The sequence below is a fragment of the Odocoileus virginianus genome, chromosome 8 (genome assembly GCF_023699985.2).
Source record: "Odocoileus virginianus isolate 20LAN1187 ecotype Illinois chromosome 8, Ovbor_1.2, whole genome shotgun sequence".
Lineage (NCBI taxonomy): Eukaryota > Metazoa > Chordata > Mammalia > Artiodactyla > Cervidae > Odocoileus > Odocoileus virginianus.
The window spans coordinates 73575217-73600062 of record NC_069681.1 but is presented as its reverse complement, the minus strand read 5'-3'; the positions used below and the strand labels follow the sequence as shown (position 1 = coordinate 73600062).

General features: G+C 45.3%; 1 protein-coding gene across 6 annotated transcripts in view; it reads left to right on the top strand.

The window, feature by feature from the left end:
* Nucleotides 1–24846, top strand: part of USP12 (ubiquitin specific peptidase 12) — a 57272-nt gene that overhangs the window by 11505 nt on the left and 20921 nt on the right. For 2 of the 6 annotated variants that reach the window (XM_070471713.1, XM_020916308.2), the window contains exon 2: nt 20114–20194. In XM_070471713.1, the coding sequence (XP_070327814.1) occupies nt 20114–20194 (81 nt within the window). Of the gene's footprint in view, nt 1–7497; nt 7630–7654; nt 7962–8649; nt 8692–17379; nt 17508–20113; nt 20195–24846 lie in introns of those variants that run through there. The other 4 variants (XM_070471714.1, XM_020916305.2, XM_020916307.2 and 1 more) reach the window with 4 other exon arrangements.

Sequence of the window (24846 nt, the reverse complement as noted above, 5' to 3'; positions counted from 1 at the left end):
AATCTGCCTCATTGTCTTCTTGTTTGAAGACATTCTTACATTGCCCTTTTCCACCGAAAAGACAGAAGTGGACTCTCTCACCTTTTCTCATCTCTGCTTGCGGTTTGTTTTTATTTTTGTCCTTTCAAGGTGGCGTGGCTGCCTCTCGCGTGTCCTTCTGCCTCTCCCCCGTGGTTGCAGTGTTTGACCCCCAGATGTCATCTTCTCTCCTTTTCCCTCCTGGAACTGCGCTGTGGTTCTTATACCACCCCTGGGTGTTGTGTTAGTGATGAGCGGGTCATCTCCATGGTTACTTTTGAGGTGGGGTGGCTGCCTCCCTTGTCCTCCCTCTCCCCCTTGTGTTAGAGGTGGGGTGGTAGATAACGCCTCTGAGGTTGGCATAAACTGTTTTGAACTATCCAAATGAGGATTTTAAGACCCTACCTCCTCAAGCCTTGCTCCTGCCGAGAAGTCAACTGTCAGTCTTACTGGCGTCCCTTCTTAAGTGACTTATCCTTTCTCTCGTGCTGCTTTGAATTTTTTCTCCTTGTCTTTGACTTTCAGTGTTTTCACTATCATGGGCCTGGTTGTGGGTCTGTGTATTTATGATCTATAGATTCTTAAATTCGAGTTTATGTTAAATGCCTATACCATTCAGTTGGAAGTTTGTTTTTTTTTAGGGGGGTACATTTCAGTTATAATATATCAGCTTCATAGGCCAAAGTGATTAAATTCATTCAAAATCATTGTGTCTCAATCAAGACTATATTACTGTAGTTAAATATTACAAATATTCTCACAGAAGACATTCATAAGAAAATTGGAAGCAAACTAAAATGAAATAATAGTATGAATTCCTTTCATGAATTGTATATTGGCATGCCTTTAGACTAGCCTTGCTGAATATTTATGCTACAAGTGAAATTGCTCAGTGTGAGCTCTTTGGAAAGGCAGTGCTCTTGAGGGTATCCTGCATGCTTATCGGATGGTGTATTAGCTTCCTAGGGCTTTTGTAACAGGAGCTGCAAACTGAATGACTTAGAACAAGGGAAATTTATTGCCTTACAGTCCGGAGGCCAGAGTCTAAGTCCATGGTCTTGACAGTGTACTGCCCCCCCTTGGAAGGTGCTGGGCTCCCCGCCCCGCCGCCAGCATCTGAGAGCCTCACTTGGAAGTCTGAGCCTCAGGTGTCCCGTGGCTTGTCGATGGCCACCTTCCCTTGCGTCCCTTCCCATCGTTTTTCCTCTGTGCGTGTCTGTGTCTCAATTCCCCTTTTTATAAGGACACCAGTCATACTGAATTGGAGTTCACCTTAGTGACCTCATTCTAGCTTGAATTACTTATGTAAAGACCCAGTTTTTAAATAAGGTCACAATCCACGTTGCTGTGAGTTAAGTTTTACATACATCTTTTTTTTTTTTTGGTGGGGAGGGCGGGAATGGACACAGTTCAGTTCATAACGGGTGGCTTAAAGGAACATTGCCATCTCAATCCTTTCAGAAATCAGATAGGGACTTAAAAGAGCTATAGTTTTTTGGTGGTGAGGGGGGAGCAGCCAGTTTAAGTGTCTTTTAAACTAACTAGTGTAGATACCTCTAACGTCCCTTGCGAGCCAAGATTGGACCTCTGCAGTGGGGGACACTTAATATTGTGTTAAACCAATGATGGCTGACATTTTCTGGAAGTGGATGTAGTTGGCTAGCTGTGTGATTTTTTTTTTTTCCTTTGTGATTGATCATTTGCTACCTTCTACCCGTCTTCCCACTCCCAAGTCTTTTGCAGATGTGTGATGTTTTCTTTTAGTTACATGGATACTTACTAAGAAATTTTACTGTCTTACTGATTATAAAAGGAAAAAAATGTGATGGACAGCAATGTGTAAAGAAGCCAAAAGTCACCAGTAACCCATTAATCATTTACTTGTATTTGGTAACATGTTTTTGTATCTCTCTTGGTCTTTTCCATACATGGCAGACATGATTTTTAAAACACAATTTGTATTATTAAATATGCTCTTACCGTCTTGTGGGTAATTGAGTTAATTATTAATGCTAGTGCTCTCATAGATATTTTATTTGCTCTTGTATCTTTCTATTCTCTGACCTCTTGGAAACCAAGATATGTTTATTTTTGTTGTTTTTCATTCTCTCTTCTGACAACCAGAGTTTGGTGTTACAGATTTACAGTTTTGGAGTTTAAAAAGAACCTTTTGACAACGGTCCCCTTACAGTAAGTACTGGTGCAGGGGAGCTAAATCTGAGGTCCTGATATTTCACAGTGATGAGCAGATTCTGAATGAACTCCTTCAGCATCGTGGTTTAGATTGAAGCTCTATGGGAGCTAGTGTATGTTATTATTAATTTGCCCTTCTTTCTGAAAAGCTGCCAAACTGGAATGGCAAGCATTGGAAGAGAGTGGTTATGCAGGAAGTCTCCAGCCAACAGACTGACTTCCAAAGGTCTTTTTGAAAGTCAGTCGATTGGTGCTCATTGACTCTCCCACAGAAACAGTGTGTATAATTCAGTTCCTTAGCCAAAGGGGTAAGGCCTGTTTTAGGCGGAGAGTTACTGTGGTTCAGCCACATTGTGACACGTGGTTCATGCAGAGGGGCTGCTGTTGCCACCTGGGAAGGTGGGACTCAGCGTCTCGTGTTTTTGCCGCCTGTTGTTTTTCAAGAACACTCCTGGGGAAGGTCTTGCACTTCCGTAGTGACCTGAGGCGGACCTGACATTGGGGAGGGGGTGTGATGAGGAGGGGGAGCTCTGTGACGCTGACCCATGTTGGGCTTTCCCCTCTGCCATTTATTAGTTACAGCCGTGGGCCTGTTGCCTTCAACCCTTGAGTTTATTTTCCGTGTAAAGTGGGCCCCACATAGTGTGCATAATAGCTGGGTAGTGCTAACTGTGAGCTTGTGTAAGCCCTTTGCATACATGAACCATTTAGTTTTCACTGTAGCTCTGTGGGGTTGGAACTGTTGTCATCCTTTACAGATGGGAAAAGTGAAAGTGAAAGTCGCTCAGTCGTGTCTGACTCTTTGTTTCCCCATGGACTATACGGTCCATGGAATTCTCCAGGCCAGAATACTGGAGTGGGTAGCCGTGCTCTTCTCCAGGGGATCTTCCCAACCCAGGGATCGAATCCACGTCTCCTGCATTGCAGGCAGATTCTTTAGCAGCTGAGCCACCAGGGAAGCCAACTGAGGCACAAAAGCTGAAGGAGTTTTCCTACCATCGTGCAGATCTAGGGTTCAGATCCCTCGAGCCTGGGTCCAAAGTCTTGGTTTATAACTCTCTCACTCAACCACTTGTCCAGAAGCACTGCTCTGAGGTTGCTGGGAGGCTTGCTGGTGGCTCAGTGGTAAAACACCCACCTGGCTATGTAGGAGACGTGAATTCGATCCCTGGCTTGGGAAGATTCCCTGGAGCAGGAAATGACAACCTGCTCCAGTGTTCTTGCCCAGGAAAGCCCATGCACAGAGGAGCCTGGCGGCTAGAGTCAGACACGACTGAACGAGGTTACTAGGAGGAGTAAACGAGGTAGTATGTCAGGGGTCTGGCTCAGCAAATGTCAGCTCCCTTCTTCAGCTCTTTAGTAGTCTTTGAGGAACCCTGTATTTTCATGGCTGACTGTATACTCAATCAAATTATGAATTCCCTGTATCAGCAAGGTAAATTTTAATAACATAGTAGTACTTGGCTTGACCTGTCTATACATTACCCTCTTATTGCAGGTGGAAATCCCCAGTCAAAATTCAGGCAGTTTTGGGGTGAGTGGAAAGGAAGGGACAGACCCTGTGAAGGGTCTGCCCAGCACATGGTGGGGTTGCTTGGTGTCAGGCACCATCAGTGGCTGGAAAGTCTGAGGCATCAGAGCACGTGCCGTTGGCAGGTAGGGCCATCTCTCTGGGGTGGTTCTGAGTTATACTCAGCTCTTTCTTAGTTTAGGTTCTAGTGGGAGAAATTAACCCTTTGATTAAAAGTTACATGTTCAGTAAAGGAACTGAATTCTAAGTGGGCAGATTCTGATGGATCATCTCAAAATCAGGGCTTCCTTCCACCTGACAAATCCATTTCTCACCTGTGACAAACCATGGCAGTTTTCTAATGCTGTCTGTCATGTACAGCATATACCTGTGTGTGACTTCACCTGCATTTATATATATCCTAAGATCTGTTGGAGGAGGGCATGGCATTTCACTCCAGTATTCTTACCTGGAGAATTCCATGCACAAAGGAGCCTGGTGGGCTACAGTCCCCCAGGGGTAGCAAAGAGTTGGACGCAAATGAAAAGACTTAGCATGTACGTGCCACGTAAAATAATTTAGAGTGGACCTAGGGATTCCCTGGTGGCTCAGGTGGTGAAGTATCCACCTGCAATGTGGGAGGTATGGGTTCGATCCCTGGCCTGGAATATCCCCTGGAGAAGGAAACAGCATCCCATGCCAGTACCCTTGCCTGGACAATCCAGTGAACAGAAGGGCCCTGCAGGCTACAGTCCGTGGGGTTGCAGAGAGTCAGACACGACTGAGTGACTTCAGTTGGGTGTATGGAATTGCTGTAGGAAAGCTCTGTCTTTCTAAAGAAGTTTCTGACATTAAATTTTTATCTAAGAACAACTGTTTTAGACACAGTTTTTTTTTTTCCCATTTATTTTTATTAGTTGGAGGCTAACTACTTTACATCATTACAGTAGTTTTTGTCATAAATGAATTAGCCATGGATTTACATGTATTCCCCATCCCGGTCCCCCCTCCCACCTCCCTCTCCACCCGATCCCTCTGGGTCTTCCCAGTGCACCAGGCCCGAGCACTTGTCTCATGCACCCAACCTGGGCTGGTGATCTGTTTCACCCTAGATAATATACATGTTTCAATGCTGTGTGGAGATTTCTTAAAAAGCTGGAAATAGAACTGCCATATGACCCAGCAATCCCACTTCTGGGCATACACACCGAGGAAACCAGATCTGAAAGAGACATGTGCACCCCAATGTTCATCACAGCACTGTTTATAATATCCAGGACATGGAAGCAACCTAGATGCCCATCAGCAGACGAATGGATGAGGAAGCTGTGGTACATATACACCATGGAATATTACTCAGCCATTAAAAAGAATTCATTTGAATCAGTTCTAATGAGATGGATGAAACTGGAGCCCATTATACAGAGTGAAGTAAGCCAGAAAGATAAAGACCATTACAGTATACTAACACATATATATGGAATTTAGAAAGATGGTAACGATAACCCTGTATGCAAAACAGAAAAAGAGACTCAGATGTATAGAACAGACTTGTGGACTCTGGGAGAAGGCGAGGGTGGGATGTTTCAAGAGAACAGCATAGACACAGTTTTATACACATATGTAGCACAAGCTGGAGGAACCTTACCACTATAGGAATATTGGATGTATCAGCATTATAGAAATTAATCTTCCTCTATTAGATGTAAACTAAGGAAAGTTCTGTTGAGTGTGTCGGCAGCTTAAATGTTATATTTTGATCTGTATGCTGAACTTCTTTACCAAAGAAATCATTAATCTGGGCAAAGTCCAGCAAAATGTTAATGGTAATAGTTAGGGAAGGAAAGTTATGACCAACCTAGATAACATATTAAAAAGCAGAGACACTACTTTGCCAACAAAAGTCCATCTGGTCAAGGCTATGGTTTTTCCAGTCATCTTGTATGGATGTGAGAGTTGGACTGTGAAGAAAGCTGAGTGCCGAAAAATTGATGCTTTTGAACTATGGTGTTGGAGAAGACTCTTGAGAGTCCCTTGGACTGCAAGGAGATCCAACCAGTCCATCCTAAAGGAGATCAGTCCTGGGTGTTCATTGGAAGGACTGATGCTGAAGCTGAAACTCCAATCCTTTGGCCCCCTCATGGGAAGAGTTGACTCATTAGAAAAGACCCTGATGCTGGGAGGGATTGGGGGCAGGAGGAGAAAGGGACAACAGAGGATGAGATGGCAGGATGGCATCACTGACTCCATGGGCATGAGTTTGAGCAAACTCTGGGAGTTTATGATGGACAGGGAGGCCTGGCGTGCTGCGATTCATGGGGTTGCAAAGAGTCGGACACGGCTGAGCGATTAAACTGAACTGAACTGAACTGAATAGTTAGAGATGTGTAGTGTGTTCAGTTGGAGCAAACTGAAAAGAATTAAAGGTGCAGTCGTGCTTGGGAAGATAACGATTTAAGGTGTAGAAGGTGAATACAAGGCTGCAGGGCCCGTTCTCGTCTCACCTGGGGCCCTCTGGGACTGAAAGGTGTTGCTGACCCCTGGCCCACACCATCTCAGGCAGAGCAGGGCACCGTGGTCCTCCTGCAGGGTGAACGTCGATCTTTGTTGTATCCTGGAGTTCCAGAATCAGTGTTTCTTTAAACTCAAGAGACAAAATGATGGCAAAACTAAAGAGGCAAACACTGCACAAATTGTGACAAATGGAGAGCTTCAAAATTGAAGATCGTTACAACGTTCGCAGCTTAAACCAGCATGCGCTTGTCATCTAGCAGATCCACTGCCAGGTGAGGCTCTGATGAGAGCTGACCTCTGGCCAGGGCACCAGCTGTAGCCTTGCAGAGGGCACAGGTTGTGGGGGCCTGGCTTTTGGCCGCCTGTCTATAGGAGACAACCCTCAGCACTGAGAGGTCACCTCCAGTTCCTGGCCGTGGACCTCTTGTCCGTGGGACCCCTCCTCCATGTAGCCCTCCCCTCCACGTGGCCCCCCTCTGTCCTGGGATGGTCCTCTGAGCGCCTGGCAGCCTGTTCCTTCAGAGCCAGTCAGTGAGTCAGCCAGCACGCCAGGGAGTGGTGCAGAGTCTTCTACCACTAAAGACTCATCCCACAACCTTCGTCAGATTCTTTTGGTTAGAAGCAAGCTGCCGGCCCTTCCTGCTTTCGAGGGGGGCCCTTTAACTGTCCACCACAGTGATGCCGTCCCAGCAGCTTGTCAGTGTGAAGTCAGCCTGACTGAGGCCTGTTTCTCCCCTTGCGTTGTAAACGTCCTACTTGTGATTATTTTCTATGACGGGGCCGCCTCTTTCTAAATGAATTTGTTATGTGAATCACTTCTCTGGCAGTTCATCATGTTTCCCATTCTGTTTTAACCAAGCGCAGTCTTCTTTCCTAAAGAAAAACAGACGTCTCTCGGGTAGACACTTCAGTCACGTGCCGCTGTGCACCATCTGCAGCCCAGAGCCTCTTGACCAGCCTGTGTCTTCTTCCTTCCCACCTGCTGTACACCTCCTGGGTTATTTTGAGGCAAATCCCAGGTACCATGTTATCACTGAAATTAACTTTTCCTGTTGGGCCCTGGTTCTCCTCTCCTACACTGTGGGTTCCCTGCGAATAGGTGTTGCTTAGTCTACATCTTGGTTTGTCCTGGTGGTGCCAAGTGGGCAGGCAGCTACACACGTGTGCAAAGTCATTTCAGAATCCGTATTGCTTTCCACATGGACCCGTGATGGCGAAGCAGTCCCTTGATAACAAGACTCCGCAGTAACTAAGGCCTGCAGTGGGAGGATTCCTAGATGGAATCCTGCCTGAGTTCTAGCCAGAAGGAACCCCATTCACACAAAGCTCATGTGTTCTGGGTGGGGGAGACGTGTCCTGGCCCCCTCCCCAGCGCACTCCTGGCTGCACTTGATGTATGGTTGTATCCTCTATAGAGAGCAACAGATATCTTAGGATTTGTGTATTTCATAGACCTCAGTGGCTAAGTGTTTATGTAAAATGTTTGGAGGTGCAGCTGATACTGTAAAGCGTTATCTGTATTCAATTTATAAATTTTGTTACACTTAGAGATCTGAGATTTAAAAAAAAAACAAAACTGTGAATGTTTTCATTCATTTTATGATGCAGCTGCATTCATCTTCAGGCTGCTTGTAGGTGCCTCTAGCAGCAGCGTTTTGTTCCTGATGTCTCTGTCACCTGGCCCAACTGGTCAGCATGGCATCTCTCTCGTTTAAGTGCATCACGTGTAAGTCTCTTTTTATGACGCTGGTGGATACTGTGGCTTGGGATGGCATTCCTGTTCACAGACTGTGGACCACTGTTTTTTGTCTGCCTGTTTGCTGATATCCCCACATAATATATCACTGATTGCTGACCTAGTCTCTCCTTTATAAAAGTGAGTTTTAAAAGAATATTTATTTTATTTATTTGGCTGCACTGGGTCTTAGTTATGTGGCATGTGGCATCTAGTTCTCAGACCAGGGATCGAACTCGGACTCCCTGCAATGGGAGCTCGGAGTCTTAGCCACTGGACCCCCAGGGCAGTTCCCTGTAAAGTGATTTTTAAAGCTTCTTTGTTATAACATTCATCACATTCTGTAATGACATCACATCTCTAGCATAATGAAGTTATGTTCAAGTTGTGTTTAAGTTCCTTACTTCTTCTCTAGAGGAATTAGAATTACTGTTTGTTAGGGTTGTTTCAGACTTCCTTGGCTTACTCTTTGCTGTTCAGAATGAAGTAACTGTGAGAGTATTCTTGGTAGTAGGAGAGACTTTAGGGGACCTGAATGGAGAGCAGGCCCCTATTCTCTGGGATTTGGGAGAGGGAGCACCATGTGTATGGGCAGGTGATGTGTGTGTGCCCACCTTGGACTCACATTTCCCTCCTCAGACTGAATAGAGGAGACCTGTTCCCCGCCTCTGTCAGTTTCAGAATATAGTGGAAGATGATCCTAGACAGCAAACCAAATGTGGTAAGGATATTTTTGAAGTTGAGTCACCTTTGGTCTGCACATTGCTTCTCTCCACGTTCTATCCCATGGGAATCAGCCTTGCTATAGAGAGCGGTCCTTTAGTCCTTTTCTTTGGAGTTTGGTGACACAGTAGTAGTGTGACTAATAAGTTTTCAAATGTGTTCTAATTTATAAACACTATTCTGAAGTAGATAATGGATCTATGAGTTTCTTTTACATTTCTGGATGTAATAAGAAAGCGTTGTTGGAAGTGACTGCAGATAACAGCGGTCTGAGTGGAATAGCCTTTGCTATGGTGTGCGAGTTTCCGCTGAGATTGGTTTAGCACCAAGAAGGACTCCTTTCATGACTGTAGATGTTTATTAGCAGAGCTTGTTATAGGATTTAGATATATTAGTGTTGTGTGGAGAGCAGACTACTGGAAGTGATGCTTGTTGATATAAAAACTCTTACTTTACATGAGATCTGCTATAAAAGACCCTGTGGCCAGTGTGAGCACACGCGCGTCTGCTTCTTCAGTGGCACCATCTGTGGGAGTCACAGAAAGGTGTGTCTGTGTGCATGTGCTGAGTGGCTGGCTGTTGGTGCTTCGTCTGTTAAACTGCAATAGAGCTAGAGGGTGAGCAGCATTACCAATGCCCCAGATCCTTTGAGGGATTCCTAGAGGACTGGAAAGTAGTGATGGGAAAGAAAAAAAGCAAAAAACAGACCAGCCAGCCGTGGTCCTCCCCAGAGAGCCCCTGTGGAAGCTTGAACTTGGAATTTGCCATTCACAGTTGGCTGTGACTGTGACGCCGTCACCATGGTAATCGCGTCTAGCCTCTGGCTTGGGAGAGCCGGGTCAGGGAGCCTTCTTGCTTACTGTTGACACAGTAGTGGGCATGTGGGGTCAGGCCAGAGACCTGGTCTTTGCAGAGAGTGGCTGACCTTCTGTCTGGGGGTGGGCGGCCTGGCCGTTAGGGCTGGGGAGAGAGCAGGGACCGCCATGTGATGGGCTGGGTCCCCGCAGACCTAGGGCCAGCCTAGGATGCAGCCACCCCCAGTCATGCGCCGTGGCACTCTGGCTCCTTGCCCCTCCCAGCTCTTTCAGGACCAGTGGGGAGGAATCCCAACCAGAGACGCAGATGCTGGCCGTCTTTCTTTCACAAGTTGGATCTGCTAAGCGGGGGTTTCCAGACACTTAAGGGAAACCAGGGAGCGAGAAAGAGAACAGGAAACTTGAAAGATTCTCCTTTAAGTGACAATAGTTAAATGTCCAAGGGCCCTGTGTCTATTCCTTACGTTTTTTTTTTTTGTTGACTTTCCTGAACTGCCTCTGTCATAGCAATGATTTTTTTTTTTGTTTTTTGATAGTTACTTGTAAAGTTTTGTCGCCTTTGTAACTCACCTTTTCTTAACGTCGAAGTTACTCAACGTCTTTTTGTCTGCTTTCGAGTCGAGCTCCCGGGCGGCATTGGCTGCTGTCTGAACTGCTGTCTGTGGAGCTCCTGTGTTGTGAGTGAAATGTGGTGGGTGAATTGTCACAGAAGCAGATGTGAGTGGTCCAGCCCCTCTCCAGGTAAACAGGTAGTAGGGATGGGGAGGAAGGAGAGACGTAGAAGGAGAGTTTCACGGCAGTAATTTACCTACTTTATGAGATTGGTGAATCTGGCTAGAGAGTTAAATATAGAATTACTAGATTCCCTAAAGCAGTCTTATACCCAGTAATTCGTAATAAAAACTAGGAGGTGGCGTGGGGAAGGAGAAGCGGAGGTGTGTGCACGCCAGCTTCTCATTTGCAGAGCAGGTTTAAAGCTGGTGACGAGACGTCTGTAATTTACAGCTGTGATAATAGCCACCGTAGAGCTGAGACCACGCTGTCAGCAGCCGGTGTCTCTGGGGAAAGGAACTGAAGGGAGGGGGTGGCCAACAACACCTTAGTCTTACTCTCTGCCCTCTGCACTTCGTATTGTTTTCAGCGTGTGAACTTGCAGTGTTTATTAAATAAGGTGTTACATGAGGCGCACAAAAGGGATTTGGTGCTTGTTCTAGTATTTGTTACAACTGTCCAGGGGGTGCTAACTTCAGACTTTCGGATAAAGAGCTATGTGTTTTCTTTAACCTGCCCAGTAGCTTCCAAAACAAAGTACAAGTGAGGTAGTTTGCTGTCTTCTGTTGGAATTTTCCGTTGTGTTGTTCCGTTTGGTTGAAACCATCACTTGAGTGACCGATGCTTCTGATAGCCTTGCAAAGGGAAGCTTCACTCTCGTCGTTTGCTTTCCAGCCCCGAGAGCTTGGCAGAGTAGGCGTTTTCCTGTATTAGGAGGTGTAGAGACCGCACTGACGCAGTGACTTGTCCTGGAGGTGGTGCTGAGCTTGGGCTCAGACTGTCCCCGATTCCCGGCCCCGCTGGGGCCCCCACACAGGACCTCTGTAGCATTCCCAGACTCAGGCTCCCACTCCGATTTCTCCCTGCATTCGGAACACTGTGTTCTAGTTGTATTTAAAATACGGAAGCGTGTGTTTATTTTGAAAGGTGAATTTTACTGAGGTTTTTCAGCAGTGCCACACATAACACTGGGTGTCACTCAACTTCTTGCTGTTGGGCATCTGGACCACACTTGCTCTCTGCTCTGCTGTCCCCATCTTTCCTCAGACAGCGGTGCCTCCCGGAATTTTCCTGTTGTCTTTATTTTTTACCCTTGTAGCTAGCTCAATCAGAGCAGTGGAAGGTAGGTGTTGTTTGCTTCAAGGCTTAACTCATATTTTTGGGCTTGTGACACTATAAACAAGCAACACTTGGCCTTATCTGATCCTCACGGTGAGGTTTTTTACCCAAGAAATTATGGATTTCAGTAGTGACTTGCTCTTCAGGAAAACGATGGTGGGGGAGGACGCGTGATTAACTCTTGTCTTGGGATCCCAGTGTGACAGCCTTGACCCTTGAGCACGAGGTCTTTTTCTTAAAATTGTGGTCAGATATATATAACAAAAAACCCCTGCCATTTCAGTTAATCTTACGTATAGATTTCAGTAACATTAATTCCATTTGCCGTGTTGTGCAGCTGTCACCACTGTCTCATTCTAGAATGTTTTCATCACCCCAGCCGGAGCTCCACGGCCATGCAGTAGAACTCCCCATTCCTCCCTGTCTGCAGACTTTGCTTAATCTAAAGTTAATCTATTTTCTGTCTTCTGTGAATTTGCCCAATGGAGGTGTTGCATGTAAATGGAGTCCTACACTATTTGTCCTCTTGGGTCTGGCTTGTTTCACTTAGCATAATGTTTTCAAAGTTCATGCATGTCGTGGCATAAATTAGTACTTCATTTCTTTTTATGGCTCAATGATACTCCATTGTATTAGTCCACGTTTTGTGTATTTGTTCCTCTCTTGATGGACATTTGGAGTTCTTTCTGCCTTTTGCCTTTAATGACTAATGCTGCTATGAATGTTGACATTCCTGTTTTCAGACCTTTTGGATATATATCTAGGATTGAAATTGTTGAGCCATATGGGAATGCCGTATTACATTTTTGGAGGAACCACTGAGTCTCTTCACATCCTCACCAACGCTTGTTGTTTTCCATTTTTCCCCCTTGATTCTGGCCAATTTGACAGGTGTGAAGTGGCACCTTGTGATTTTGATTTGCATTTCCCTAGTGAGTAGTGATCCTGAGCATTTTTAAATGTTCTTGTTTGCCATTTGTATATCATCTTTGGAGAAATGTCAGTTCAAGTCACTTGCCTGTTTTTTGGTTGGGTTGTTTTTTTTTGTTCTTGAGTTGTAAGAGTGCTTTATTCCGGGTGTTTATCCCACTTGGTCATGGTTGGTAATCCTTTTAATATGTTGCTGAATTTGGTTCACTAGTGCTTTGTTGAGGTTTCTGCATCTATATTCATAAGGGATAGCGCCTGCAGTTTTTAGTGTCTTAGTCTAGCTTCAGAGTCAGGGTGATGCTGGTTTCATAAAATGAGAAAGTATTCTCCCCTCATTTTTTCTGAAGGGTTTTACAGCCTGTGGTTGTAAACCTTCTGACATAGTTAATGCTGAGGATTTCTCAGCTGAGCAGTGGTGGTGGAGGGCCTGACCCCAGGAACTTCCCGCTGTGTCTCTGTGACGTCTTTGCACTCTGCAGGGTGTTTTGGACAGGACTCCAGGAGGTGCCAGCTGCAGTCAGTTCCTGTCTGTGTCTAACAGAACTGTTTCAGTTTGATGATAATTTTAGTTTTTATTACAATTAGCCCCTGGAATCTAGAGTATGAACCCTGTTGTTACAGTAACAGAATAATTCATTCAGTCAATAATTTACATAGTTTTGATTTCACTTCAGCTTAATAATACGTTGTAGCTGGATGGTGATTTTCCTCGCAGGAGTGTGAGGGACTTTTCACATAGTTCACTTTACTGTAACACAGGATTTGGGGAAAACAGAGGGGTTCACGTTTTTGTAAGTGATAAAACGTTGCTCCACGTTTTCTGATTGAGCAGTTTGGCAGTTAGACCTAATGTATGTGTACTTGACTATTGGAACAGAAGTCTCACAAACCATCAGTTACTGTCTCGGTAGGGAGAGGCACTGTGATCTCGTCAGCCTCACTGAGAAGGGGGCGGTGGTTGTGATACTCGGCTGTCTGCTGAGGGGTATGACCTTGTTGGTTCTCAGATGCTTACTGAGGTTCATTTTTTCTGAAGGACTGCTGCTTTGGGATGACTTTTAGGATGCCTGAAACTGAGGGTATGGAAATGGTTTGTTTTCTCATGAAAATGTTTATTGTCTTTGGTTTAGTGTCGGGGTACAGTCCCTGGTTTAGTGTCAGGGTACAGTGTCTGGTTAGTGTCGGGGTACAGTCTCTGGTTTAGTGTCGGGGCACGGCGCATCTCTGGTTTAGTGTCGGGGCATGGCGTCTCTGGTTTAGTGTCGGGGCACGGCGTCTCTGGTTTAGCTTTGGGGCACGGCGCGTCTCTGGTTTAGTGTCGGGGCACGGCATCTCTGGTTTACTGTCGGGGTATGGCGTCTCTGGTTTAGCGTTGGGGCACGGCGCGTCTCTGGTTTAGTGTCAGGGCACGGCGTCTCTGGTTTACTGTCGGGGTACGGCGCGTCTCTGGTTTAGTGTCAGGGCACAGCGCGTCTCTGGTTTAGTGTCAGGGCACGGCGTCTCTGGTTTACTGTCGGGGCACGGCGTCTCTGGTTTAGCATTGGGGCACGGCGCGTCTCTGGTTTAGTGTCGGGGTACGGCGTCTCTGGTTTACTGTCGGGGTACGGCGTCTCTGGTTTAGTGTCGGGGCACGGCGTCTCTGGTTTACTGTCCGGGTACGGCGTCTCTGGTTTAGTGTCGGGGCACGGCGTCTCTGGTTTAGCGTCGGGGCACGGCGCGTCTCTGGTTTAGCGTCGGGGCACGGCGTCTCTGGTTTAGTGTCGGGGCACGGCGTCTCTGGTTTACTGTCCGGGTACGGCGTCTCTGGTTTAGTGTTGGGGCACGGCGTCTCTGGTTTAGTGTCGGGGCACGGCGTCTCTGGTTTAGTGTCGGGGCACGGCGCGTCTCTGGTTTAGTGTCGGGGCACGGCGTCTCTGGTTTAGCGTCGGGGCACGGCGTCTCTGGTTTAGTGTCGGGGCACGGCGCGTCTCTGGTTTAGTGTCGGGGCACGGCGCGTCTCTGGTTTAGTGTCGGGCACGGCATCTCTGGTTTAGCGTCGGGGTATGGCGTTTTCCAGGGGAACAGTCGTGGGCCCTCAGCCTTGTCTGCCTTCTCCGTCTTCTGGTTTGGGGGACAGGAGCTTGCTTCCCACATCTCTGTCTGGGTTCACCCTCTTCCTGCCGCACTCACTTCCTCCTTGCTGTGTCCACATCCACCCTTGCCTCTTCCTGTGCCTCCTGCATGTTCTCGGTTTGTAGGGTCACTTGCTTCTTTGATCTTCAGGAAGCCTTTCCTGCCTGTTTTGGCAGTTCTCCTTTGGCTCCCGACCTGATCTGACGCTTTTCAGTATTAAACTAGGAATGATAAATGCTGGATTTCAATGTAGGACTCGAAACACAGCAGTGGGGGAAATGTGTTTTCTCATATTTGTATTAAATACAGGCTATCTAGTATAAAGAACCGTAAGCTGTCTAATGGAAAGAAGGAAGTGCCGGCCCTCCGTATCTGTGGGTTCCGCCTCCCAGGATTGAAAACATTTGTGAACAAAGTCCTAGAAAGTTCATAAAAGCAAAACTTGAATGTGCCGTGTGCTGGCAGCTATTTACATGGCATTTACACCACACTAGGTGTTACATGTTGTTGAGAGATGACTCAGGGTCATATGCAAGAACCACATCATTTCACATGAGGGGTTTGAGCATCCTTGGGTTTTGGGATCTGTGGAGGTCCCGGAACCAGTTCCCCACAGATGTGGATGGACGAATGTGTTCTTGATAAGTCCATTTTCTAGATGGAGGTGTTCATCTTTTATGTTTTCATCACTTTTTATTTCTTGCTAAAATGTATAAAAAGCTTGCTATTTTCTTAAATAGTGTGTACTGAACATAATTCGCTTTTCCAAATACATCTTTACACATAACCATTTTTTAATCATAGTCGACCTTTAGATGGTAGACGAGGTGGCCTTAATTTACTTCCTTGAAAACATTTCTGGGTGTCACTTTGCTTTTGTGTGTTTGTTTCTCATAATGGCAGAATGCAGGGCAGTCAGATGTGTTTTCCATGGTTGACTGTGTAAACATTGTTCTTCAGAAGAGCCATCTCCGAACTGGTTTTCTCTTTTCCTATTTGCAGGTGTGTCCTCAAAACATAGTATCTTTATTAGTAAACAGAAGGCATCCTTGTAGTTTCTACTTCCTCTTCTTTCACAAGCGTGGGTGGTTAATTTTCGGTGAAACTCAGTTTTCTAAGAATTAGACTAGGCCTGGGTGGTGGTGTTAAGTTGCTCAGTCGTGTCTGACTCTTCGTGACCCCATGGATGGCAGCACGCCAGGCTTCCCTGTCCATCACCAACTCCCGGAGCTTGCTCACACGCACGTCCATTGAGTCAGTGATGCCATCCAACCATCTCATCCCCCGTCGTCTCCTCCTCCTCCTGCCCTCAGTCGTTCCCAGCATCCAGGGTCTTTTCCAATGAGTTGGCTCTTCATATCAGGTGGCCAGAGTACCGAAGGTTTTTTTTTAAACTGTCTCCATTAAACTAATTACCATTGAGTTTTTTACTTTTAATTATAATTTTCAGATTTGGAAGTTTTATTTGATTCTTTAAAAACAAATCAGCTTAGGCTTTAAATCCTCACGTTTATTCTTATAATCAGGCTTTTGCTGTTTCTTTGTATATACCAACCATTTGCTTTATGTCATGTCTGAAATATTTCTGATATTTAGCATCTTGAGTCTAATTCTTCTGTCTGTGTTTTCACTGGTTTTTATACGTGGTGCTTTGTTTTTCTGCTTTTGTGTGTATGTGTGATTTTTGATGGTGAACTCAATCTCTTGGGAGTTTTACTTGCGGGAACTCCTTGTGGGTAGCTTGAATTTGTCTTCTGGAGTGAGTCTGTAATTTCACTGGTTGCTAGTTGTGGGCACCATCCGCTCAGGACCTCGTTGAATTTCGTTTCCTGCCTGATTTTGTGTGTGTGAATTCGGGTCACAGGCTTTGATGGGGGCAAGCTTGTAGTTATGACTGTCGGGAAGATACTGGTCATCTCTTCTGCCGCCAGGCCAAGGACAAGTCCGGCAGGTTCCTTTGCCATCTCCTCTTGTGGTGCAGGGTTATTTCTTGTTTTGCCTTTGCTGAAGACACAGCCCTCTTGGCTCCCTTGCGGTGTGGGGGTCTCCTGCCGCTCCCTGTCTTGAGTGGGCCCTGAACCTCAGCCCTGGTCCCCGTGCCCCATTTGATCCGGCCATCAGCATAGCGCGCTTGAGTCGCTGGTGTCAGCAGGTGCCTCCTCATGAAATCCGTCTTTGGCATTTGCTCATCTCCCAGGTTCTCCCATCACTTGATTTTTTGTTTCTGCAGATTTCTTATTTTCTCACCAGCTCACTAAATTACTGTGTGTTTTTTTTTTTTAATTAAAAAGTTCATCCACTTTTTGGTGGTTTTCATCAGGAGGGTCATGAATATCTAATCACTTCTTCTTGATGAATTTGTAGCAATAGGTTCTGAGTCTAAAGATAATCTTACGTGGTGACAGAAGAGTCAGAAAGAATGTCTTCATCCTTCAGTGTGTTGTGTTCTCAGACAAAACAGATGACATTCTTGATCCCCACAAAAGCTTTAGAGCAGAGATTCCTGAGAGTGCCAACATTTCTTCCCTTTGTCCCAGTGAAGAATCGTGATTTCATGCAACGTTGTTAATTGCAGTAGGAACATATTTCTAAAGTGTGGGGATGGGAGACTGTTCAGAGCCATCACTGTTGGATGTTGACAGGTTCTAGGCTCAATTTAAATCCTGGGCTGCTGGATGGACTATTATTTGACATGATAGGGTTTGGCAACCTTCAACAGAATCTTAGAATCTTCAGGGGATGGTGTTTGAGAACTCTTGTAAACGTACTAAAAAAAATTGTGTAGCGAATTTTCAACTTGGTGGGTTTTTTTTTCTTTTCTTTTTTTTTTTTTACCACTTAATGTCTAACTAGAGTGTTGAAAACACTTCTAAATTAAAAAACAACAAACAACCGCTCATCAGCAACTGGATTGCTCTGTCTACACTCTGCCTTTGTAGTTAGCGTTTGGCTAGAGGCAGGAATGTGCTCTGGTTGTTTCTGCAAGAGAGTCTTGAATTCCTGCCATGAGACTGTCCTCCCGCACATTCACAGAATCAGCACTGCAGTGTCATCACGTTGCACTAAGGTATAGTTTACTGCGCTGTACCTTAACTTCGCACTCGCGTCAGTAAGTTCCGCGCGCTCTGTACTTTCCATTGCAGTCTGCTGCCCTTACTCCCATCTGTAACCATCTATGGTGCTTGTCATGTGCTGGTTGACTTGGAGTTCCCTAGAGTTTTGTGTTAATCTAGTAATGTCCTCAGAAGTGTGGATAAAAGTGATTAGACATGATAGAATGTTGAGTTAGAAGAGACTTTAGAAGTTATCTGACCTTGAGCTGTGAAAACCTAAGGTGTGTAAGGGCTTCCTTGAATAGCCAGCAGATGAGCTTAGAGCTGGGGTTTGGAAAATTGCTGAGGAAGTCTACCCTGGACGTTCATTGGAAGGACTGATGCTGAAGCTGAAGCTCCAGCACTTTGGCCACCTGATGCAAAGAGCTGACTCATTGCAAAAGACCCTGATGCTGGAAAAGATTGAGCCCGGGAGGAGAAGCGGGGGACAGAGGGTGAGATGGTTGGAAGGCATCACCGATGCAATGGACATGAATTTGAGCAAGCTCTGGGAGATAGGGAAGAACAGGGAAGCCTGGCATGCTGGGTTCTCGATTCACCCTGAGGGCCAGAAATGCTTTCCCTGGGTGTGCCTGCTGGCTTTTACTGTTCCAAGTAGATATGCTTTGAGAATAGCACCTTTTCTAGCTTTTGTGTGTGTGTGTCGGGGGGGGGGGGGGGGGGGAAGAGGTTATACTTGTTTGAATGACACCAGTGTCAGTTTGAATTCTTAGTGATGGTTTTCAGCACACGCAAGGGAATTCCATGACAAGACACTTGAGCCGGTGCTGTGGACAGTGGCTGGTAGACTCCCCACAGAGGGCTCTGGCTCAGTGGATCTTGAAGTTGTTGTCATAACTGAATTTCGTGTTATTATTAAACAGTTCGTGGAATGCCAAATTTATAAGTAAATAGTATCTGTGAGCTAGGGATTGTATCAGGGTCTTATATAAAGCTGAATAGTACATCTTAAATTAAACAAGTAAACATGTATAAATAATAAATACAGGTGCTGGGTGGCTGGAGTGTATTCAGGCACATGTCTTGTTTTGGTCGAGCTTGACCTCCAGCCCACCCAGTCCCTTCCCTCAGGCCTTATTTTCAGGCCTGGCATGTCAGGAAGCCAAGGAGGCCGGGCTTCCAGCCTTAGGAGACAGCAGGGGCGCGCTGGGCCGCAGGTGGTGCTGAGCGTGGTGGTCCCGTGGGAGGCGCCGTGTGCGTGTCGCCCTGTCCGCAGCTATGTACACAAGGCAGTGTTCGGCTGTTTTGTGAGTAGGGTCAGTTGTGTTTGTCTGGTCCTGTGTTTTCTGGGGAATTTTGAAGTTAACACCTGCTTTGTCTTCAGAATCACTCTTATTTCCCTTTCAGACTGCATCTTGAGTCCATTTGCTATTACACGCTGGTACCCGGGGCCTTTGTCACCCCTGCCCCCCCCACCTCCATCCCTTTTCCTTTGGGGCCTTAGATGCACAGACATGAGTCGATCATATTGCTGAGACTGTGACACACGGTTACTCTCTGAGCAGGGCCCTTCTTTTGTTGGGTGTCATCTCACTTTCCCCTCTTGCCTTCCCCCCCCCCCTTCACCTCTGCATCCTGGTCCTCTTCCGGCCCCACTCAGGTGCGTGTCATGTACACTCTCCCAGCCCCCTGCCGTGTGCTATTTTGTATATATGTGGTGGTGGTTGTGTTGATCTCCTTTTTTCTTTGTGTACTTAATATTACGTATTTGAGAAATACCCGTGTGTTTGAATGAACTCTAGCTTCATTTATTCTGACTGCTGCATGGTACGCTGTCATTTTATAGACCACCTGTTAATAGATTGCTGTCAGCTGTGCTGTCATCGGTGAGGTTTCAGGAAGCATTCTTTTCTTAAGAGTTTTTTTTCGTATTATCATTTATTTATTTTTGGCTGTGTTGTGTCGGCCTTTGCTGCTGTGCGGGCTTTTTCTCAGGGGCTGTCCTCTAGTTTCTCACTGCAGTGGCTTCTCCTGTTGTGGATCACAGGCCCTAGGCGCACAGGCTTCTGTAGTGGCAGCACATGGGCTCAGGAGTTGTGGCCCATGGGCTTAGTTGCTCCGAGGCACGTGGGATCTTCCTGGACCAGAGATCGAACCCATGTCTCCTGCGTTGGCAGGTGGATTCCTTACCACTGAGTCACCAGGGAAGCCCTCAGCAAACATTCTTGTCCCCTTTGTTCTGCATGAGAAATTTTCATGTGTGCACTGCTGAAGAAGTATTAGGTTGCCAAAGGTATGCCTAACTTCAGGATGTCTCTGAGATCACACACCTATGAGACCACAGAGACAGCAGGGGCTCTCATCCATCACATAAGAATCATGTAGGAAAAGGAGCAGGATTAGTAGAATTCCTTGATCCAACTGTTCCTGCAAACTGTTTTTTTTTAGTCATATTATTAAAAGCCTTTCTTCTTCATTGTCACCCTTTATTTTCTTTCCATAATGTTAGGTTATTACAGGAAGCAAAATCATTTTAAGGATCTCTCTGTAGTGTGTATGTAACTGTGACAGGATTGGGAAAATACCCTAAATACTCAGATTTCTCCTTTTCATCCCATAGGGCGCCAATGCCTCGGCATTAGAGAAAGAGATTGGTCCAGAACAGTTTCCGGTCAACGAGCACTATTTCGGATTAGTCAATGTAAGTATCTGTTAATACGTAAGTAGCCTATAGAATTGTGCTTGAAAGTAGTCTTAAGGACGGTGAATGCAGTTCATAATTTATTAAAGGAAAATTGTTCATTCATATCAGCAGATTTAATGCCAAGAAACTTGACTTGGAATTTCAGAATTCTCTCTAATGGAAGAGAGAGAGGCACTGCCTGAAGCCTTAAGAGTCTTTAGAACAGTTTCTAATTTATCAGACTGATTTTTTTTACCCCTATTTTGTGTCAGAATTTTCTCATAACCAAAATCTCATATGGCCTAGACCAAATGATCTGATTCTTTGAGAATTATTTACATGTCTAAATATAAGTGGTCCACATGTACAGATGGAAATAAATATAGTTTTGTAAATGCCTCTGTGTGTCTGTAGAGTCTAAAGAACTCTCTTTAGAATTTTGAACTCTTTCCCGAATCATCAGAGAACACCACAGATCTTTACATGTTTGTCATGGTGGTTTATGCTGTTGTACTGTGCTGCTGGGTGGATCTGTGGCATTTTAAATATATATATAGGTGATAATATAGGTACGAAAGTAAGTTTTATTAAACTTGGTTCTAGCACGTCGTTATGTACACATGGAGTTCTTGTGCAATTTGAGGAGGGCAGATTAGGTGGTGTGTGGGGTCACCTTGCCAGGGGACCCTTCTTTGTCTGTGCTGGACGCAGAATCAACAGTGCCCACCCTCCTCTGTATTCCCCTCCCTGGAGGACACCACTCATCAATCCTCTGCTCTTTTTTTCTGGAATGTGTCCTTAGAGAGTAAATAAGGTGCTTATACTTCTATTAATATATATACATATGTACACATGTATGTATACTGACTTGCTGTTTCGGCAGAAACAGAAGCAGGAACTTTGCTGTCTTTTCCCACCATCCCTGCCCAACTTCACTTTCCCTGATTCTCCCAGAATGAAATTAATCTCGGCCTTAATTGTCGCTTATTCTTAACCAAAGTCTTCAAGAGAACCAAAGAAAGCCACGAAGGCCTCCTGTCAGTTTCCATGGAGCCGTGCCCAGCAGGTCCCCTCTGCTCTCCTGATGCCTGGCAGCGCCTCTTCCGTCGCCCTGCACTTGTCTCCTTCCCTCCATCCCGACCCCTTCCCGGTGGTTTCCTCCCTTGCTTTGCAGAATACGGCCTGGAGTCGCTTGTTAAGGAAGTATGCACAGATATAAGCTCTGAGGTCGTGTGTACCGAAGACAGGTTTGGTTATCTGTCTAAGTGTCAGTTGGACGTCCATCCTAGGGCATACCCGTCCTTCAGAGTCTTTGGGGCTTGCTCTGGTGCTTTCTGACTTCTCTTGATGCTGAGAGGGCACTTGCCGTTCTGGCTCTTTCTCTCTTACGTACGTGCCTTCTTTTGCCCTTTAGAATGTGTTTGGGAGTCCTGAAGGGTGCTCTCTGTCCCCAGTGTTCTGAAGTCTCATCCTGTCTCTTGATGATGACCCTGTTGTTGTGTTCTTTACCGACCCGTTCAGACTGGTGATGTGTGTGCCTCCGGTCTAAGCCATTTCTGATACCATTATTGGGATGGTTTTCTTCCTATTACTGTAATGTCTCTGTTCTGTCTTTTTCTTTTTAATATGGTTAATTGCATATTGAAACAGACTGATTCCTTATTTTTATTTTTTCTCCCTTTTTTGATTGTCTCCCTTAGTCTACATTTTAGACTGTATCTTCAACTTTTTTGTCCACTCTTTGCATTTTTCATTTTTTAGAGTGTTACCTTGTTTTTTTTTTTTAAACCTTGTTTCATGGAGGCAATATCTTCTGCTCCTTTTCTTATGATATTATTCAAAGATTTTGTTGTTGCCAAGGTTTTCTTGTGCTCACTGGATTGTTTCTGAGACCTGAGTTTATTTCCCCCCCTCCTCTTTTTTAGTATCTTTACTATTGGAAGGTTTTCTCAAATTTTGTTCATCTAAAAGAGTGAAATTTTCTGTAAGTTTGCTTCTGTCTCTAGTCTGTTGTCATCTTCTTTAGCCTTTTGAGCTTTTGCCTAATCTATTCTTTTTTTTTTAATCTATTCTTTTACTGTCATTTTATTTGGGGTTTCGTGGGGAGGAGAATTAAATGAATATTTAATTTCCCTTGTTTATTGAGAGGTCTTGCCTCGACTTCTGTATAGTATCTGAAATGTTCGCATTTACATATAGAGTTGCCTAGTGATCAGAAGCTTCATTTCAGTTCTAGGGGGGCAGACCCCATTTTCTCCAGTCTCACTGCTCCTTCTCTGTGGGAACCACCCTTACCTGGTTCAGACCCCAAAGCTCATTTGTGTCTTGAATTGTCGTAAAGCTGTAGCCATTGTTAGTGTCTCAGGAGAACCTCTTTCCTTTAGAACAGTAGTATTTTCTATATTGAAGGCTGTCTTACCTTTAGCTTCTCCTGCATAAGCATTCCAGCTTTCTCCCTTTGTGCCTAAATAACTTTTTTTCAAATTACCTCCAAACAAGTAAAACAACGTACTTGATACGATATGAGTCCTCAAGCTCTGTGGGGCTTCTCTGGCAGCTCCGTCAGGAAAGAATCCACCTGCAATGCAGGAGACCTGGGTTCAATCCCGGAGTTAGGAAGATCCCCTGAAGGAGGGCATGGCAACCCACTACAGTATTTTTATTACTTCTGGTGTAATAATAGTCTATAATACTGGTGCATTATAGACTATGCACCAGTCTAAATTCAAAAGGTGGAGTTTGTGTTTCTCCCTGAAGCTGAATAAATGAGGTTCAATAAAGCCAAGGAAAGCTGGAGTTTCCGATCTCTGTGCCTCGTTACGATGATGAAGAATTGAGATCCCTGAGGTCCTGAGGTAGCCAGGGCTCCGGCTGTGAAGGGTTGATGGGCACTTCAGACCCTCCTCAGAGACCAGTGGTGGTGAGAGTAGGCACAGCTGACCTGGGACCGTGATACACGCTCCTGGGATCTGTGCTCTTGGGCCACTTCACGCCTGTGTTGTGTGCCTTGAACCCTTTTCCACCAGCTCTGTTTTCAACTCTTACATTGTCATCACCCTTCTCTCTAGTTTCCTTCCCCCTTTTTTATTTGGAGAGTTATCACACTATTTATAGAGTCCCTTAAAAACTAAGGTTGGAGCTCTGAGGGGTTGGGGAGAGGGCTTAATTCAGAGGAGAACATTTGAACACCTTCCTGCTGTCCCTATGCCTGTCTGCCAAGTCGTTAGTGTTTGTAAACAACATGGAATGCAGCTGGTTTAAGGAACTCGGTGGTTAATCTTTCCTAATAATTGGATTCGGTTAAAATGAGGCACGCGTCTGTTTTCTTCTAATCAGTCTGTTCTTAGCGAAGTGTGCGTTTCCAGGTTTCATTTTAATCACTCTTACAAAAAGCAAATACTGAAAACAGTTCCTGTTAGGTCTGCCTGATTGAATCCCTTTTTGTGACTAGTAAAAGTACTAGAATCACTCAAAGGCATTTGCTTTTGGGAAACTGTGCGTTTGGGCGGTTAGAAAAGTAGACTTTTTTTTTTTTAATGGAGAGAAGAGAAAAAAACCCACATTTTGATTAACCTACCAGAAAATTCAGAGTGGTTACTCTTCACTTTGTTAATAACAGTCTAGTTTCCATTACTTTCAGTTGTAGATATTTTTATCTTGGAGGAACATTTTCACAAATGATAGCTTTCATGGCAGTTGACTCTTCATGATAACTCTGATGTCTATCCCTGTTATTTGCATAATACATATAGTGGGGTTTCCTATTGAGTTAACCCTTGTGGATACGTCAGTATTTCTGATGTTGCAGGATATCAGAAGAAATATGGGTGTGGCTGGGGGGTACAGGGGAGTGCAGAAACCATCTCGAGAGGCAGAGGAGCTTTGGGTGCTTTCTCTTGCTGTAAAATCCCTCTTTTATATGTTGGCTGTTTGTGCAGTTAGCTGAATTCTTTGAAAACAAATGGTTTTAATCTGATCAACCAACTTGCCTTTTCCCCTTTATATCTTGTAGCCAGTAAATACTTAGCCTAGTGAAGTTGAGTGAAGAGTGATTTAGACTACTCTCTTTCCTCCTTTTTGTGCAGTCGCTCCATTTTTAGTAGCCTTTTGAGAATCATTTTAACTTTATAATACAATAAGCCTCCAAACAAGTTGGTTGGGATTAATGAATTTTTTTGTGAGGCTGAACCATCTTATAAAAGGCTTTCTCTAATCTGAACTGATTGTAGTCATTAGTTGGAACTCTGAATCCAGGGAACAAGGGTCACCATGGAGGAAAGAGAAATAAAAATGAAACTTGCCATTTGCAGGTTACAGGGTTTAGTAGGCTGATGTCTCTTGGTTCTGTTTTCTTTTGTGTTGATTTCATTCTCCTTTCGTTTCTTCCGCCTGGTGTTCTTAGACTGCTCAGAGACTGCAGACTGTTCATAGCAAACCTGACCAAAGGACTCGGGCCAGACTGGATCAAGTGCCTGACCCTGTGGCAGCATCTGCAGAAGGGCTTGTGACTGACCCCCTTACAGAATTTGCGTAGAGAAGTCAATTCCTGTGAGGAGGCCTGGGGCTGGGGAGCAGGTGAGGGGGGAGGAGCAGGTGGGAGGGGGTCAGGATGGGGGTCAGGTGAGGGGGAGGAACAATGTCCCTGAGAATCTGGATTAGGTACCCTTGGC